This window comes from Erinaceus europaeus, unplaced genomic scaffold, assembly GCF_950295315.1.
Source record: "Erinaceus europaeus unplaced genomic scaffold, mEriEur2.1 scaffold_310, whole genome shotgun sequence".
Lineage (NCBI taxonomy): Eukaryota > Metazoa > Chordata > Mammalia > Eulipotyphla > Erinaceidae > Erinaceus > Erinaceus europaeus.
The window spans coordinates 109,635-124,015 of NW_026647519.1; the positions used below are offsets into that span (position 1 = coordinate 109,635).

The 14,381-nt window shown below is 47.1% G+C and overlaps 1 protein-coding gene across 1 annotated transcript; it reads right to left on the minus strand.

Annotated features, from left to right (window-relative positions):
• Positions 1 to 1,455: 1,455 nt before the first annotated feature.
• LOC103124873 (beta-1,3-galactosyltransferase 5-like) lies at positions 1,456 to 8,492 on the minus strand. The gene is made up of 2 exons (XM_007535632.3): positions 8,313 to 8,492; positions 1,456 to 3,354 (listed from the first exon to the last, which is right to left on the minus strand). The coding sequence occupies exon 2, from the start codon at positions 3,352 to 3,354 to the stop codon at positions 2,443 to 2,445; it is 912 nt and encodes a 303-aa protein (XP_007535694.1). The 5' UTR covers positions 8,313 to 8,492; the 3' UTR covers positions 1,456 to 2,442.
• Positions 8,493 to 14,381: the final 5,889 nt, after the last annotated feature.

Sequence of the window (14,381 nt, forward strand, 5' to 3'; positions counted from 1 at the left end):
TGTTTGGGCTGGACAAGCTCTTGATTGCTCCTTTAGAGATGACTGGAAAAGAGATTGCTTTCAACTGCAGGCAAATTCAACACGACCATCAGCGGAAATGTGGAATGTTCACACGCAGAGGTAATACACAAGGAAGCCCCCAAGGTACAGAATATTTACCTTTCAGATGACACTGGGTGTGCTCAGGGTGGCATGGCCCTAGACGTCTACTTACTTTTCATGCAGTCTTTCTCCAGAACCTAGAAGGGTTTGGTCCACCAAAACACGATGGTAAACCAAGTCAAAGGAAGAGTTGAATCAGAGACGCCAGCTGTGCCACAAGCCTGGGAGGGAGACTGGACCAGACCCTGTCAGCACACGAGGAATACACCAGAGTATGCTCCAGGGAAAGTCAACATCAAAATAATAAACCACTACCTTTGGACTGGCAGCAGAATAAGGAAGGAGCAAGTATTGTTGGCTACATACATCAACCAAGCAAATAAAAAATAATGATTAACTACAGTGGAATAGGAGGAGCTTCCAGAGGAAAAAGGTAACAACACCACACAACTTCTCCTTATTTCAGTGAAATAATTGTGAGGGCTGGGGAAACAGCTTACTTGGATAGGCACTTCTTTGCCGTGTGTGTGAAGCAGGCTCGAGGGTGACACCCATCATATTGAAGGAGGCTTTGGACCTGTGGTCTCTCTCCCTTTCAGCCCCTATCTATCTATATCTATCTGTCTATCTATCTATCTATCTATCTATCTATCTATCTATCTATCTATCTATGGAATACTACTCAGCTGTTAAGAGTAATGAAGTCACCTTTGTCACGTCATCGTGGATGGAAATCATGTGAGGTGAGATCAGCAGGAAAGAGAAGGATGAGGATGACATGATCTCACTCATGGACAGAGGTAGAGAAATCAGAACAGAAGGGGAGACACAAAGCAGAACTCGGACTGGGTTTGGTCCAGAATAAAGGATTCTAGGGCAAGGGGAGCTTTTATGTCCTGGAGCACAATGGTGGAGAAGGACCTAGGCTGAGGATGAGAAGGTTTTTCAGAAAACTGAGAAATTTTACATATGTCCAACAATCATATCTACTATAAGCCATTAACCCCTCCATAAAAAAAAAGAAAATGTCACAATACCAGACAAACATCTTGGTTTACTGCATTTTGCATCTGAATCCATGGGAGAGAATCTTTCCAAAGGTGTCCACTGGCTTCCAATAAAACTCTTGCTTTGCAAAGTCCACTTCAAATAAGAATACTCTTACTCTAGCGAAGTAAACTCTGATAATGGTTGAAGTGCTGCGCCTGTAGGTTTCATGAGAGTGTTATGGAAGGTGGAGTGGGGGGAGGGGAGGAAGAGAAGGTGGGAGGAGGACAAGACAGAGGAAAAGAAAGAGGGAGGCGGGGGGAAGAGGATGAAGAGGGAGGAGAGGGAAAAGAAGGAAGTTCCCTGACATATGTCCCCCTCTGTGGTATTCAACTCATCCAACTCTGATAGCATTATTGGTGACACTGTGGCCGCACTTTTTTTTCCCAAAGTTATATTTATGGGGAGATAACTGACATACAAAATGCTCCCAATTAAAACATAAACCCCAGTGTATCTCAACAGATAGGCCTGCTCGTGCAGCCACCTCACGTGGACTAGATAATGAATCCCTCAAGTATGTCCACATGCGAACCCCTAGCACCCAACATACATCTTCTTTTCTGTCCGACTTGGAAGTAGACCAGAGTGTTTTCCAAAGATGTAGAGTAAAGTTTCAGACCACGGGATGTAATTCTCAGCTCAGATCTGCATCCCTACAGTATAACAGATAATCTTGCCCTGATGAGGGAATAAACCCTGATTGCTTCTAGGCATAGTCAGTTCCTCCTTGTTTTCTGCAGTACATCATTTGCCGGGCTATCCTGAGGGTGCTTCTTCCTGGGAGTGTGCTCTCTGGGTTGGAGAGAACTCGACCGGAGCCAACCTAGGCTGCTGCGCGGGAGAGGGATCAGGAACTCGTGCCGGGCTAGCATCGCAGGAGAGAGAGACTCTGGGACGCGGAGTGGGAACTCAATGCAATGCTGGCTTTATTCATCTGCATTTATATCTTCCAAGGCAGAAGTGGCAAGCCGGAAAATGGAACTGGGTAGGAGAGTGGGAGGAGAGAAGGAAAAAGCTTGAATTCCATCTAACCAGTGGGGATTAAACCAATGCCCTGCAGGCAGGGCGGGTCTCAGACAAAACAGTGATTATGTAAATAGACCACAGCCTTAAGCAATTATTGTTGGTAATAACCAACAATCGTTCTTCTTCTTCCTGACCCCCTCTGCCCTGAGGAATCTCAGTGACACCAGAGTGCATGCAAGGTCTTTAGAAAATGTCGCTATGTGAGAGTATGGGGTTCCCTGTGCTGCTGGGCTGTCCTCAGCAGGTGAACAGTCACACCGCAAATCATTTCAGAGCATGCCAATAGGACAGCATAACCGAGGGCTTAATAGGATGGCAGGTCACAATCTTCTTGAAGCGGGACACAGAAAAAAGTAAAGTATATGGGAAAAAAGTCTCTTCTGTGTGCAGAGGCTCTGGTCTGATGTTCAGTTTTTCAAGGCAGAGACCCACAAAAATATCCTCCAGCTTAAACAAGGGGACACTTTGGGACACGTTGTAGACCAGCCCTGCGATGTCGCTGGAGAAGACGTAGCCAGAGCCTGAGCAGAAGGGAGGGTACTTGTCCCTCGGATACTCCTCTGTGCTCACAAACCACTTGCTGTCCTTGTTCCTGATGGGAGAAGTGTTGATAAATATGGAGCCCGTGAAGAACCGGGAGGTCCTGTTCTTCTGCAGAAGCAGGTCGGTCAGGTAATAGACATTCACAAAGGTGTCCGTGTCTGTCTTCATCACGAAAGCCGCCTGGGGACAGAAGCGGTGGACCCACTCCATGCCCATCAGCGTCTTCAGGGTCAGGTTATTATATGTGTCCACAAAGTCCTTCTGGATGATGTCTCGGTGCTGCTGGCTCTCCTGGGACATTTTCCTCAGGAGGTTCTTGTTGGGGCCGGCCCCCAGGAGGAAGAGCATTTTGATGCGTTTCCCTCTCAACAGCCTTTCTCTGCCCCAGGTGCCCCTGATGACAGAGCGAGCCAACACCTGGTCCTGGGACGAGGCCACCAGTAGGACTAGGAAAGGGGGATTCTGCTCGCAGTTGAGCTCGGGGAGCTGGAGGAAGTCTCTCCTATTTCCTTTGTTGAAGCCATGTTGAACCTCTTCTTTCACTGAGGTCAGTTTGACAATCTTGAAATACAAAGGCCAGACTCCCAGGACCACCAGGGAGATAAACACCAGTCTCAACTTCACATTAGACATCTGCAAAGAACCAAGCGGTGTAGTCAGACCTTGGAAGTCTGAGGGTATGTGAGGGAAGGTGAGGTGGGGAAGAGGCCAGCATTGATGGTTGCTGCCTCAGAAACCACTTACTCCCACTGCTCATGCGGTCCGCGGTTCAGCAGGCAGGCACAGAAGTCACTGGCATCTCATGACATTCATCCGCCAAGGCCACAGAGGTTGGGCCCTGGTCCTGACTCTGAAGTGAGTCAACCTGTAGCAAGCCCTGATGCAAGCCTCAGGTTCTTCATGTAAAGTAGCTTTGAGGCAGTTGTCTCACTAGCATTTACAGCCCCACCTTCCTCTTCTTCCTCCTCCCTCCCTCCCTCCCTTCCTTCCTTCCTTCCTTCCTTCCTTCCTTCCTTCCTTCCTTCCTTCATTTCTTCCTTTCTTCCCCTACAGGGTCATCACTGGGCTCAGTGCCAGCACCATGAACCCACTGCTCCTAGCAGCCATTTTTTCCATTTTATTGGACAGGACAGAGAGAAATTGAGAGAGGAGGGGGAGAAAAAGAGGGAGAGAGACAGACACTTGCAGACCTGCTTCACTGCTTATGAAGTGACCCCCCCACCCCGCAGGTGGGGAGCTGGGGGTTGGAACTTGGATCCTTGCATGGGTCCTAGAGCTTTGTACTACGTGTACTTAATCAGATGCACCACCGCCCAACCCCACTGATTTCTTTTAAAACGTATTTTATGTATTTATTTATTTATTGAATAGAGACAGAAATTGAGAGGCTGGGAGTCGGGCTGTAGCGCAGCAGGTTAAGCACAGGTGGCGCAAAGCACAAGGACCGGCATAAGGATCCCGGTTCGAACCCCGGCTCCCCACCTGCAGGGGAGTCGCTTCCCAGGCGGTGAAGCAGGTCTGCAGGTGTCTGTCTTTCTCTCCTCCTCTCTGTCTTCCCCTCCTCTCTCCATTTCTCTCTGTCCTATCCAACAACGACAACAACAATAATAACTACAACAATAAAAAAAAAAGAAATTGAGAGGCTTAGGGGAGATAGAGAGGAAGAGACAGAGAGACACCTGCAGCCCTGCTTCACCACTCACAAAGCCTTCCCCCTGCAGGTGGGGACCAGGGGCTAGAACCTGGGTCCTTGTGCATGGTAACACGTTTGGGCTATTGGATTTGCCTCTGCCCGGTCCTGCTCTCTCTATTTACAAATCCCAACTGGAGAACCTGCACACTGGGTACCCTGTGTGGTGGCACAGAGGTGGAGCTGAGGGCCCCCGTATATTACAGGAAACACATTTTCAGTAGAAAGAAGAAAGGATATAACTGCAGATTCAAGGAGTCTTTGAGATAAGTCAACATACAGATTTTATTTTTAAGTTTATTCAGTATTACTTGAGAAAATAGATTTGAGGGGCCAGGTGTAGGCACATCTGGTTAAGTGCACATGTTACAATGTGCAAGGACCAGGGTTTGAGTCCCTGAGTCCCACCTTCAGTGGGAAAGCTTTGTGAGTGGCTAAGCAGTGTTGCAGGTGTCTCTCTTCCTCTCTCTCACCACCTTTCCTCTTGAATTTTGGCTATGTCTATCCAATGAATAAGTAAAGATAATTGAAAAAATAAAAAATGAGGGTACACACACACACACACATCAGAGAGGAGGACCTAGTGGGGGTTGAATTGTGTGAAATGAGAAATATTACACATGCACAAACTACTGTATTTTACTGTCAACTGTAAACCATTAATCCCCCAGTAAAGAAATAAATAAAGACAAGAAAACAGATTTGAAGTTGAGGAATTTCTAACTCCATGTGATTTTAATGTGCGCTAGAAAGATGTCCATGTTATAGGAGTGACAACATTGCTGTTGGAGTTCTGAACTAAGAAGGATATTTAGTGTTGGGGGGCCCAACATGGGCACGCCCAGTTAAGCGCGAGGACCTAGGTTTGAGCTCCCATTCTCTACCAGTGGGTGGTCCGCTTCATGAGTGGTGAAGCAAGTCTGCAGGTGTCTACCTTTCTTTCTATCTCTATCTCCCTCTCACCTCTCAATTTCTCTCTGTCTGATAAAGAAGAAAAATATAAAGAAATGGCTGCCAGGAGCAGTAGATTAGTAGTGCCAGCATTGAGCCCCAGTAATAACCCTGGTGGCAATTAAAAGAAAAAGAGACAGAGAAATTACAGTGTCTGCAAATGCCATCTGGACTGTCAATTAATTAATGGGTGCAGACTATGATCAATAAGATCAACTATCACCAGTATTGTAAGCAGGTGCGATCGACAACTGTTCTCTGTGTTTGGCTGGAAATTGAAATAGAAATTGAAAGTCCATGTCAGCTACCTGGCTGGTGGAACAATCTGAGTCCAGGAGGTGATGGACCCTCTGTTCAGCCTCAGCTCTTATGAAGCCGGGGTGGGGGTAAGATGAACACACAGCAGGACAAGTTAAGCCTCATAGTCCTAAGGAGACAAGACTTTAGGTCTCATTGTCTGATAAAAACTTAGGAGTAGGTATTTGAGAGAGCTATTCTGTATCACAACTTCATGTTTAACCTGGGCCCCACTTGGCTGGTTCAAGTCCTAGAGAATGCTTTATTTTTAAAAAATATTTTGTTTATTTATTTATGGAGACAGACAGAAATCAAGAGGGAAGTGGGAGATAGTTCAGGTCCTGGAACATGATGGTGGAGGAGACCTAGGTGGGGGGTTAGAGTGTCCTGTGGAAAACTGAGAAATATTACACATGTATCAACTACTGTATTTTACTGTCAACAATTAACCATTAATCCCCCAATAAAGAAAAGTAGAAAAAATCCCATTGACCTATTACTTCATGCCTGTCAGAAAGATTACTACCACAAAATGAGAAATGCCAGGTGTTGGGGAGGATGTGCCATGAAGGGTCCTTCACACACTGGGGACGTACACTCCTAGCGAGACTGCTGTGAGACCACTTTGAGAGTCCTCAAGCCAATACAAATGGAAACCCTGTGTGATCCACCTGCCTGTTTACCGAGAAAATAGAAAATCACCAACTGAAAACAAACAACAACAACAAGTGCTTATTGTAGGAGTACTTGGACCACAGTTCAGATCTGGAAACAATATATTGAGACTTGTCCACTGGCGCTCGACAGCATACAGGAAGCTGGTCTGTATACTCTATGGAATGCTACTGTTAATAAAAATTAAAGATAAACTTCTTCACTTGCTACCATATGGAGGAAACTTGAGCAGATTATGCGAAGTAAAACGACCAGATGGGGAATCCAAGGATTCTCTGACTAGGGCCCCAAGTGATGGGGTGGCCTGGCAGTGACCAAGAAGACCGCCATTACGTGAGCCAGTGTCTTGCCCTTCTCCAGCTACTGCGGTCCCTTGTCATGGGGCTCAATGTCCAACATTACTATACTTGCTGATTTTAGGGTTAATTTAAATTTCTCTATTTAAATACATTAAGTTTAACTTAATTTTTTCCTGATGTCTTTTAGAATAGTGTCTACAGATGGTTTTTAAAAAGGCTTTATATGTCAACTCTCTTTTCAGCCACCAGGTTCCGGATGCTACCATGATGCCAACCAGACTTCCCTGGACAGACAACCCCACCAGTGTGTCCTGGAGCCCCACATTCCCAGAGCCCTGCCCCACTAGGGAACGAGAGAGACAGGCTGGGAGTATGGATCCACCTGGCAACGCCCATGTTCAGCGGGGAAGCAATGACAGAAGCCAGACCTTCCACCTTCTGCACCCCACAATGCCCCTGGGTCCATGCTCCCAGAGGGATAGAGAATAGGAAAGCTGTCGGGGGAGGGGAGGGGATACGGAGTTCTGGTGGTGGGAATTGTGTGGAGTTGTGCCCCTCTCATCCTATGGTTTTCCCAGTGTTTCCTTTTTATAAATAAAATAAAAAAGTCAAACAGTATAAAAGATCATGTAGTTAAAAAATATAAAAAAGAATGCTCTTTCCACACCCCCCAACCCTCATGTTTTTCTACAAAGACAACCACTTTTTTTTTTTTTTTTGCACCTCCAGGGTTACTGCTGGGGTTTGGTGCCTGGACTACGAATCCACTGCTCCTGGAGGCTATTTTTTCCCTTTTGTTGCCCTTGTTGTTTGTCTCTGTTGTAGTTATTACTATTGTTGTTGTTGTTATTGTCATTATTGGATAGGACAGAGAGAAATGGAGAGAGGAGGGGAAGACAGAGAGGGGGAGAGAAAGACAGACACCTGCAGACCTGCTTCACCGCCTGTGAAGTGACTCCCCTGCAGGTGGGGAGCCAGGGCTCGAACTGGGATCCTTCCGCCGGTCCTTGCGCTTCGTGCCACGTGTGCTTAACCCGCTGCACTATCTCCCGGCCCCCCAGGACAACCACTTTTAACTATTCCCAGGCCGTGCCTCCAAAGATGGAAAAGAGGTTACTTTTAATTCAATTTCTAAATGTGATCCGGCCATCAAAAGCAGGATGGGCAGACTGAAATGTGCACAAGCAGAGGGAATCCGTAGGCAAGCTGTGAAGGCACATGCAAGGAATCAGCCTTCTCTGACCGCTCGCCTTCTGCACCCCATAAAGATGTTTGGTCCAGACTCCCAGAGGGATAAGGAATAGGGGAGCTTCCGTTGCAGGGGATGGGATATGGCACGCTGGTGGTGGGAACTGTATGAACTGTACCCCTCTTATCCCACAATATCGTTGGTCATTAAAGCACTAATAATAATAAAAAAAAAGAAGTTGAAAAAATAAGAAAACACAAAGCAGAACTTGGACTGGGGTTGGTGTGTCGCACCAAGGTGAAAGACTCTGGGGTGGGGGGAGGGTTCAGGTCCTGGGACGTGTGGTGGAGGAGGGTCTAGCGTGGGCTGTATTGTTCTGTGGAAAACTGGGAAACGTTACACATATACTGGCTACTGTATTTTACTGTTGACTGTAAACCACTAACCCCCCAATAAAGAAATAATAAAAAAAAGGAATTAACCTCCTTACCTTTCACGTTTCCTCCGGACTTGCCAAAGGGTCTGTCCTACCGATAAAGAATGATTAACCAGCCTGAAGGAAGACATGGGTCCCAGAGGTGCCTGATGTGCTGCAAGCCTGGAGGAGAGACCAGATTCCCCAGCACACCAGGAACGCACCAGAGAGGGGCCAGGCAGCAGGCAGGCGACACCAGGAAATGACCCACTCACTACCTTTGGACCGGCAGCAGAATGAGGAAGGGACAATTATTGTTCGTTATATACATAAGAGAAATAAAAAGGAATCATTAACTCCAATGGGATGGGAGAAACTTGTATGGAACAACCAGCCACAGGACATGACTTTCCCCAGTAGCAGTGAGATGGACTTGGTGGAAGTCAGAAGCAGTGAGTGTGGATTTAACCCAAAGCTAAGGTGTGAGGAGATGGCGGAGGTGGGATGGTGGTGTGAGGAGCAAGCTAATTGCTCATCTTGGGTGAAAGAGAGTCAATGGGAAATGAATCAAGGACATCACAAGGCAGGGCGGGACAAGCATATGATCTAGAAATGAAGATAGAGAGAGGTAGCACAGCGGGTTAAGCGCAGGTGGCGCAAAGCGCAAGGACCGGCGTAAGGATCCCAGTTCGAGCCCCCGGCTCCCCACCTGCAGGGGGGTCGCTTCACAGGCGGTGAAGCAGGTCTGCAGGTGTCTGTCTTTCTCTCCCCCTCTCTGTCTTCCCCTCCTCTCTCCATTTCTCTCTGTCCTATCCAACAACGATGACATCAATGACAACAACAATAACTACAATAAAACAACAAGGGCAACAAAAGGGAATAAGTAAATGAAATAAATATTGAAGTAATTAAAAAAAGAAATGAAGATATAAATATACACAGAAGAAATAACAGAAGGTGGAGTTGGGTGATGGTGTACTTGGTAGAGTGCACATGTTACCATGCGCAAGGACCCAGGTTCAAAGCCGAGAGCCCCACCTGCAGGGGGGAGTTTCATGAGCTGTGGAGCAGTGCTGCTGGTGTCTCTCTTCCTTTTGTTTATTTATTTTTTTACTTTTTATCTTCTTAAACTTTAGAGCTTTATCGAGTGATGGTTTACAGTCTTTTTTTCCCTAGCACTCCTGTGACCAGAGGTCTGTGTCCCCACCCCACCCCCTGCAGATAACCACTATCATCCCCCACAGTCTTAGACATTGGTTGACATTTTTTCCACATTCATATGCTCAGTTCTCTGTATTCTGCATATGAGTGAAACCACCCTGTAGTGTCCTTCACCTCTTTACTTGCTTCACTGAACATCATCTTCTCCAGTTCCATCCACTTGATCCCAAAGGACACAATATCACCTTTTTTTTTTTTTTTAACTGCTATGCCTGCACCTATTACTTCTTCCAAGTGTCCTTCCTTATTGCTGCTTCTCTCTCAGGTAAGAGAAACACTGCCTGATTTCCTCTGTTGTTTCTTAGATTTGCTTCACTTTCAGTGATGCTATTTTTCCTGGTGAAAAATGCTTTGGGTCTGGGTGGAATTGGGGTTCAGACCCTCTGGAAGTATGGACCGAAATTCTTTCTTTCTTTCTTTCTTTCTTTCTTTCTTTCTTTCTTTCTTTCTTTCTTTCTTTCTTTCTTTCATCCTTTCTTTCTTTCTTCCTTCCTTCCTTCCTTCCTTCCTTTCTTTCTTTCTTTCTTTCCTTTTAATTTTATTTATAAAAAGGAAACACTGACAAAACCATAGGATAAGAGGGGTACAACTCCACACATTTCTCACCACCAGAACTCTGTATCCCATCCCCTCCCCCTGATAGCTTTCCTATTCTTTATCCAGAAGCAGTGGATGGGACCCAGAGAGAGGAGGACGAGAGACACAGAGCCTTTGGCTGTGGACAAAGGGAATGTCAGGATCACCACATTGAGTGGCTTTGGAAGCCATGCCTTTGCTTCTGGAAAGAAAACAGATAAAGCGTATCTTTTAGGTAGTGTGTGCAATTGGGTAGGGCAGCATGATGGTTATGCAAGTGACTCCCATGCCTAAGGCACCAAAGGTCCTGGGTGAATGCCCACACCATCATGAACCAGAGCCGAGCAGGGCTCTGTTAAAAATGATGGAAAAATCCTGACCTTTCAAAGGGCTAGGTGACAAATTTCACTGAGGAGAAATAAGAGTTTACATCTAAAAAGGGCAGGACACCTTCTTGTCCCAAATGAGCTGTTTTAGCAGCCCCTGACTTGTAGCATATGAAGAGTTTATCCTGGTTTACGACCTCACCCATGTGTCCTGGAACCTCCCCTCCCCAGAGCCCTGCCCCACTAGGGAAAGACAGAGACAGGCTGGGGGTGTGGATCCACCTGCCAACACCCATGTCCAGTGGAGAAACAATTACAGAAGCCAGACCTCCCACCTTCTGCTCCCCATAAAGAATTCTGGTCCAAACTCCCAGAGGGATAAAGAATAGGGAAGCTTCCAGTGGAGGTGAGGGGATATGTAACTCTGGGGGTTGGAATTGTGTGGAATTATACCCCTCTTATTCCACAATCTGTCATCATTATTAAATCACTAATAAAATTTTTTTAAAAAGGAGGTCTGGCGGTAGTGCAGCGGGTTAAGCTCACGTGGCACAAAGCACAAAGTCCAGCCTAAGGATCCCAGTTCGAGCCCCCGGCTCCCCACCTGCAGGGGAGTCATTTCACAGGCGGTGAAGCAGGTCTGCAGGTGTCTGTCTTTCTCTCCCCCTCTTTGTCTCTCCTCCTCTCTCGATATCTTTCTGTCCTATCCAACAACAACAACATCAATGGCAACAATAACAATAATAATGAGAACAAGGACAACAAAACGGGGAAAAAAATAGCCTCCAGGAGCAGGGGTTTTGTAGTGCAGGCACGGAGCCCCAGCAATGACCCTGGAGGCACACACACACAAAAAAGATAAGAAATGAAAAATGAAAAATAAAAATTACCAGAATTTTTGGAGGTAGATAGCATAATAGCCTCAGGTTCAACCCTCCAGGACACCATAAACCAGAGCTGAGATGTGCTCTGGTAAAAAAGAAAAAAATAAATAAAAATCTAAACAAAACCGAAGCAGGCAAACTACAAGCCTTGTGAGAACTCTGGTGGTTCTCTCTGAGAGGTGGGAGAGTGGGGACACAGAGCTGTGGTGGGGGTGGGGGTTGGAACCAGACATTGCAATCTTACAATCTTGTAACCCACTATTAATAACAAATAGAATTCTTTTTTTTTTTTTTTTAAACAGCATGGAGCTGATAGCAAAAAAGTTACAAAATGAGGAGAAAGATTTGTTAGAGTAACATTTTCTATTTCCAGGGGCAGGTGGTGGTCCAGCAGGTTAAGCAAAGTCTCCCTCAAGGATCCAGGTTCGAGTCCTGCCAGGCTAGCTTCACGGGCAGGAGAGAGACGACCAGGGACTCATGGCTGAGCTGGGAAGCAGTGAAATGCCATGCTGGCTTTATTCATCTGCATTTATACTCTCCAGGAAGGAAGTGGTAGGGTGTAAAAACAGGGTGTGACTAGGAGAGAGGGCGGAGCGGAAAGAGTGTGAACCAGTGGGATTAAACCAGTGCCCTGCAGGCAGGGCAGGTCTCAGGTAAAACAGTAATTATGTAAATAGACCACAGTGTTAAGCAGGGGGGAGCTGGCGTACTGCCCAACAGAGTCCCTGGCTCCCCACCTGCAAGAGAGTCACCTCACAAGTGGTGAAGCAGGTCTTCAGGTGTCTGTTTTTCTTTCCCCCTCTCTATCTTCCCCTCCCCTCTCAATTTCTCTCTGTCCTATCCAATAAAATGAAAAAGAAATACATTTTTCATTTTCATAACAGGCAGACTATCTTCTGGAACTTTTCAAGGGACTGTAAAAGAGTCACAGCTTAACAGCTGCAAAGGTAGCTGAATGGGTGGCCATGGAGCAGAAGGACAAAGAAACAGAATTTAAGAAGTTTACCAGTAGCAGCAGCAGCAGCAAGATGCCAATTGACTGTATCACACAAACCTGATGCCCCCTTCTCATAAAAGTTGTTAATAATAATAATGATGATGATAATAGTAATAATAATGATCCTCAACTTAGGTTTGGATTTTGACAGACATGCCTCCCTCTTTAGAGTCTATGGGTTTGGGTTGGAGAGATTTAGAAATTCAGACAAGAGACAGTGGGTGGGGCCGTCTAGTGGAAGCCGGGAGAAGGACAACAAGCAGAAGCTGCAGAGCTGGGCCCCTGTCCGGTCAGACTTAGGCTGGAGCTGTCAGGAAGCAAAGAATGATATGCTTATCTAGGGAAGCTTCTGGGCTTTGCTTTTTGCTTTTTTTAAATTGGATAGATGTTGGAGGATGGGGCCCACTGTCCCAGAAAGTCCAGGCCGTTGTTTCCATGAGGTTCAAGTGGGTTGACCCCCAACTCTCCCTTTGGGTTGAGACAAAGGCAGGTTCCCCCGACCTGCTGAACTAATGATGGATGGTTTCTCCGGAATGGGGGCTACCTTCCTGCACATGCCCCTTCTCTCCCCTTAAAACAAAGGCCATGAATTACTGTACATTGTATTTGGCCAAACTTGAAAACCCCCTGCAAACTCCTGTTACTCACTCCTCCTCCTCCTCCCCTTGCCCTGATGTGCCTGTAATCTACTCCCTGCCCCCCGGGAAATATGCATTGTGCAGCTTGTGGTCAAACCTTGTGTGGTAACTCTTCACTCGTGGTCGTGTTGCTGTGTTTGGGTTAATGATGACCTTGACCTTCTCCCTGGGCAATGGGTATATGCAATAGCTTTCTCTTTCAATAAACGAGTTGCCCCATTGGGGCTCTCCCAGGGCTGACTGAGCACTTTGCCCTTGACATGCAGAGCCACGCCAGAACTCCGAGGGGGCCTCTCTGACCCTCGCCTCCTCTGGCCAGGGGGATGGGGGACCCGGAGCAGCCAAACTGCAGATAGAGACAGAGAATTTGAGAGGACAGGGGCAGAAAGAGGGAGGGAAAGAGACAGAGAGACACCTGCAGCCCTGTTTCACCACTTGTGAAACTCCTCCCCTGCTGGTGGGGACCAGGGGCTTGAACCCGGGCCCTTGTGCACTGCGGTGTGTGCGCTTAACCAGTGCACCACCACCTGGTCCCAGTACTACTGCTTTTATTTATTTTAATGCTCTCTGGCTAGCTGAGAGATTTCTTTAATACTTCACATACAGAACTTGGTGTTTTCATTTAAAAAAAATGAGAAGAAGCAGTTATGGGACAGAATAGAAAAGTGATCATCTGTCTAGTCCTGAGCTTTAATAAACATTGAATCATGCTATTGTTACTTTTGTGTTCTTCTCTTTCTGGGCACAATCACCTATTCACTGAAATAAGGAATGAAATGGGGGGGGGGATTTGAGTATATCAGGCCCCTCTCCCAGGCTTAGCTGTGTAGACGAACTTCCCTCTCTCTGGGGCCTGATGGAATTGGGACACAGAGCCCTTTGGCTATCTTCCCCCGACATTTCTCCCCTTCTGGGAGTATGAACCACAATTCTTTACTGGGAGCAGAAGGTGGGAGTTCTGCCTTCTGTAACTGCTTCTCCGCTGAACATGGGCGTTGGCAGGTGGATCCACACCCCTGTGTTTAGTGCAGACAGACAGTCTTTGTGCAGAGCAAGAGCAGTATATTTACACTGGCTGCACAACCCAGGAAAGCAGGTGTCAGGTTCTCTACTCACCCACACTGGTTTTGCATCCTTGGGCCTGACTGGAAGACGGGCCACAGAGCAGGTGCTGCCTCTGGGTGAGTCTGTCCTTCTAACCTGCTCCCCCCCTCCCCCCAACTAGGACACACTGATGTCCTGGAGGCCGCACGGCTGCTTAATCTTGCTCCAGCCTTTCCTGAGAGTCTCTAACTCCTTCTCGCTCTGTTATGGGGCTGTACAGGGTTGAACTGATGCTCTGACCGTGTGAGAAGAGACTTGATGGGGCCGGGGGGTGGTGCACCTGACTGAGCACACACGTCACCATGCACAAGGACCTGGGTTCGAATCCCCACTCCCCACCTGCAGGGGGGAAGTTTCTTGAGTCATGAAACAGTGCTGCAGGTGGGACTTGAACCCAG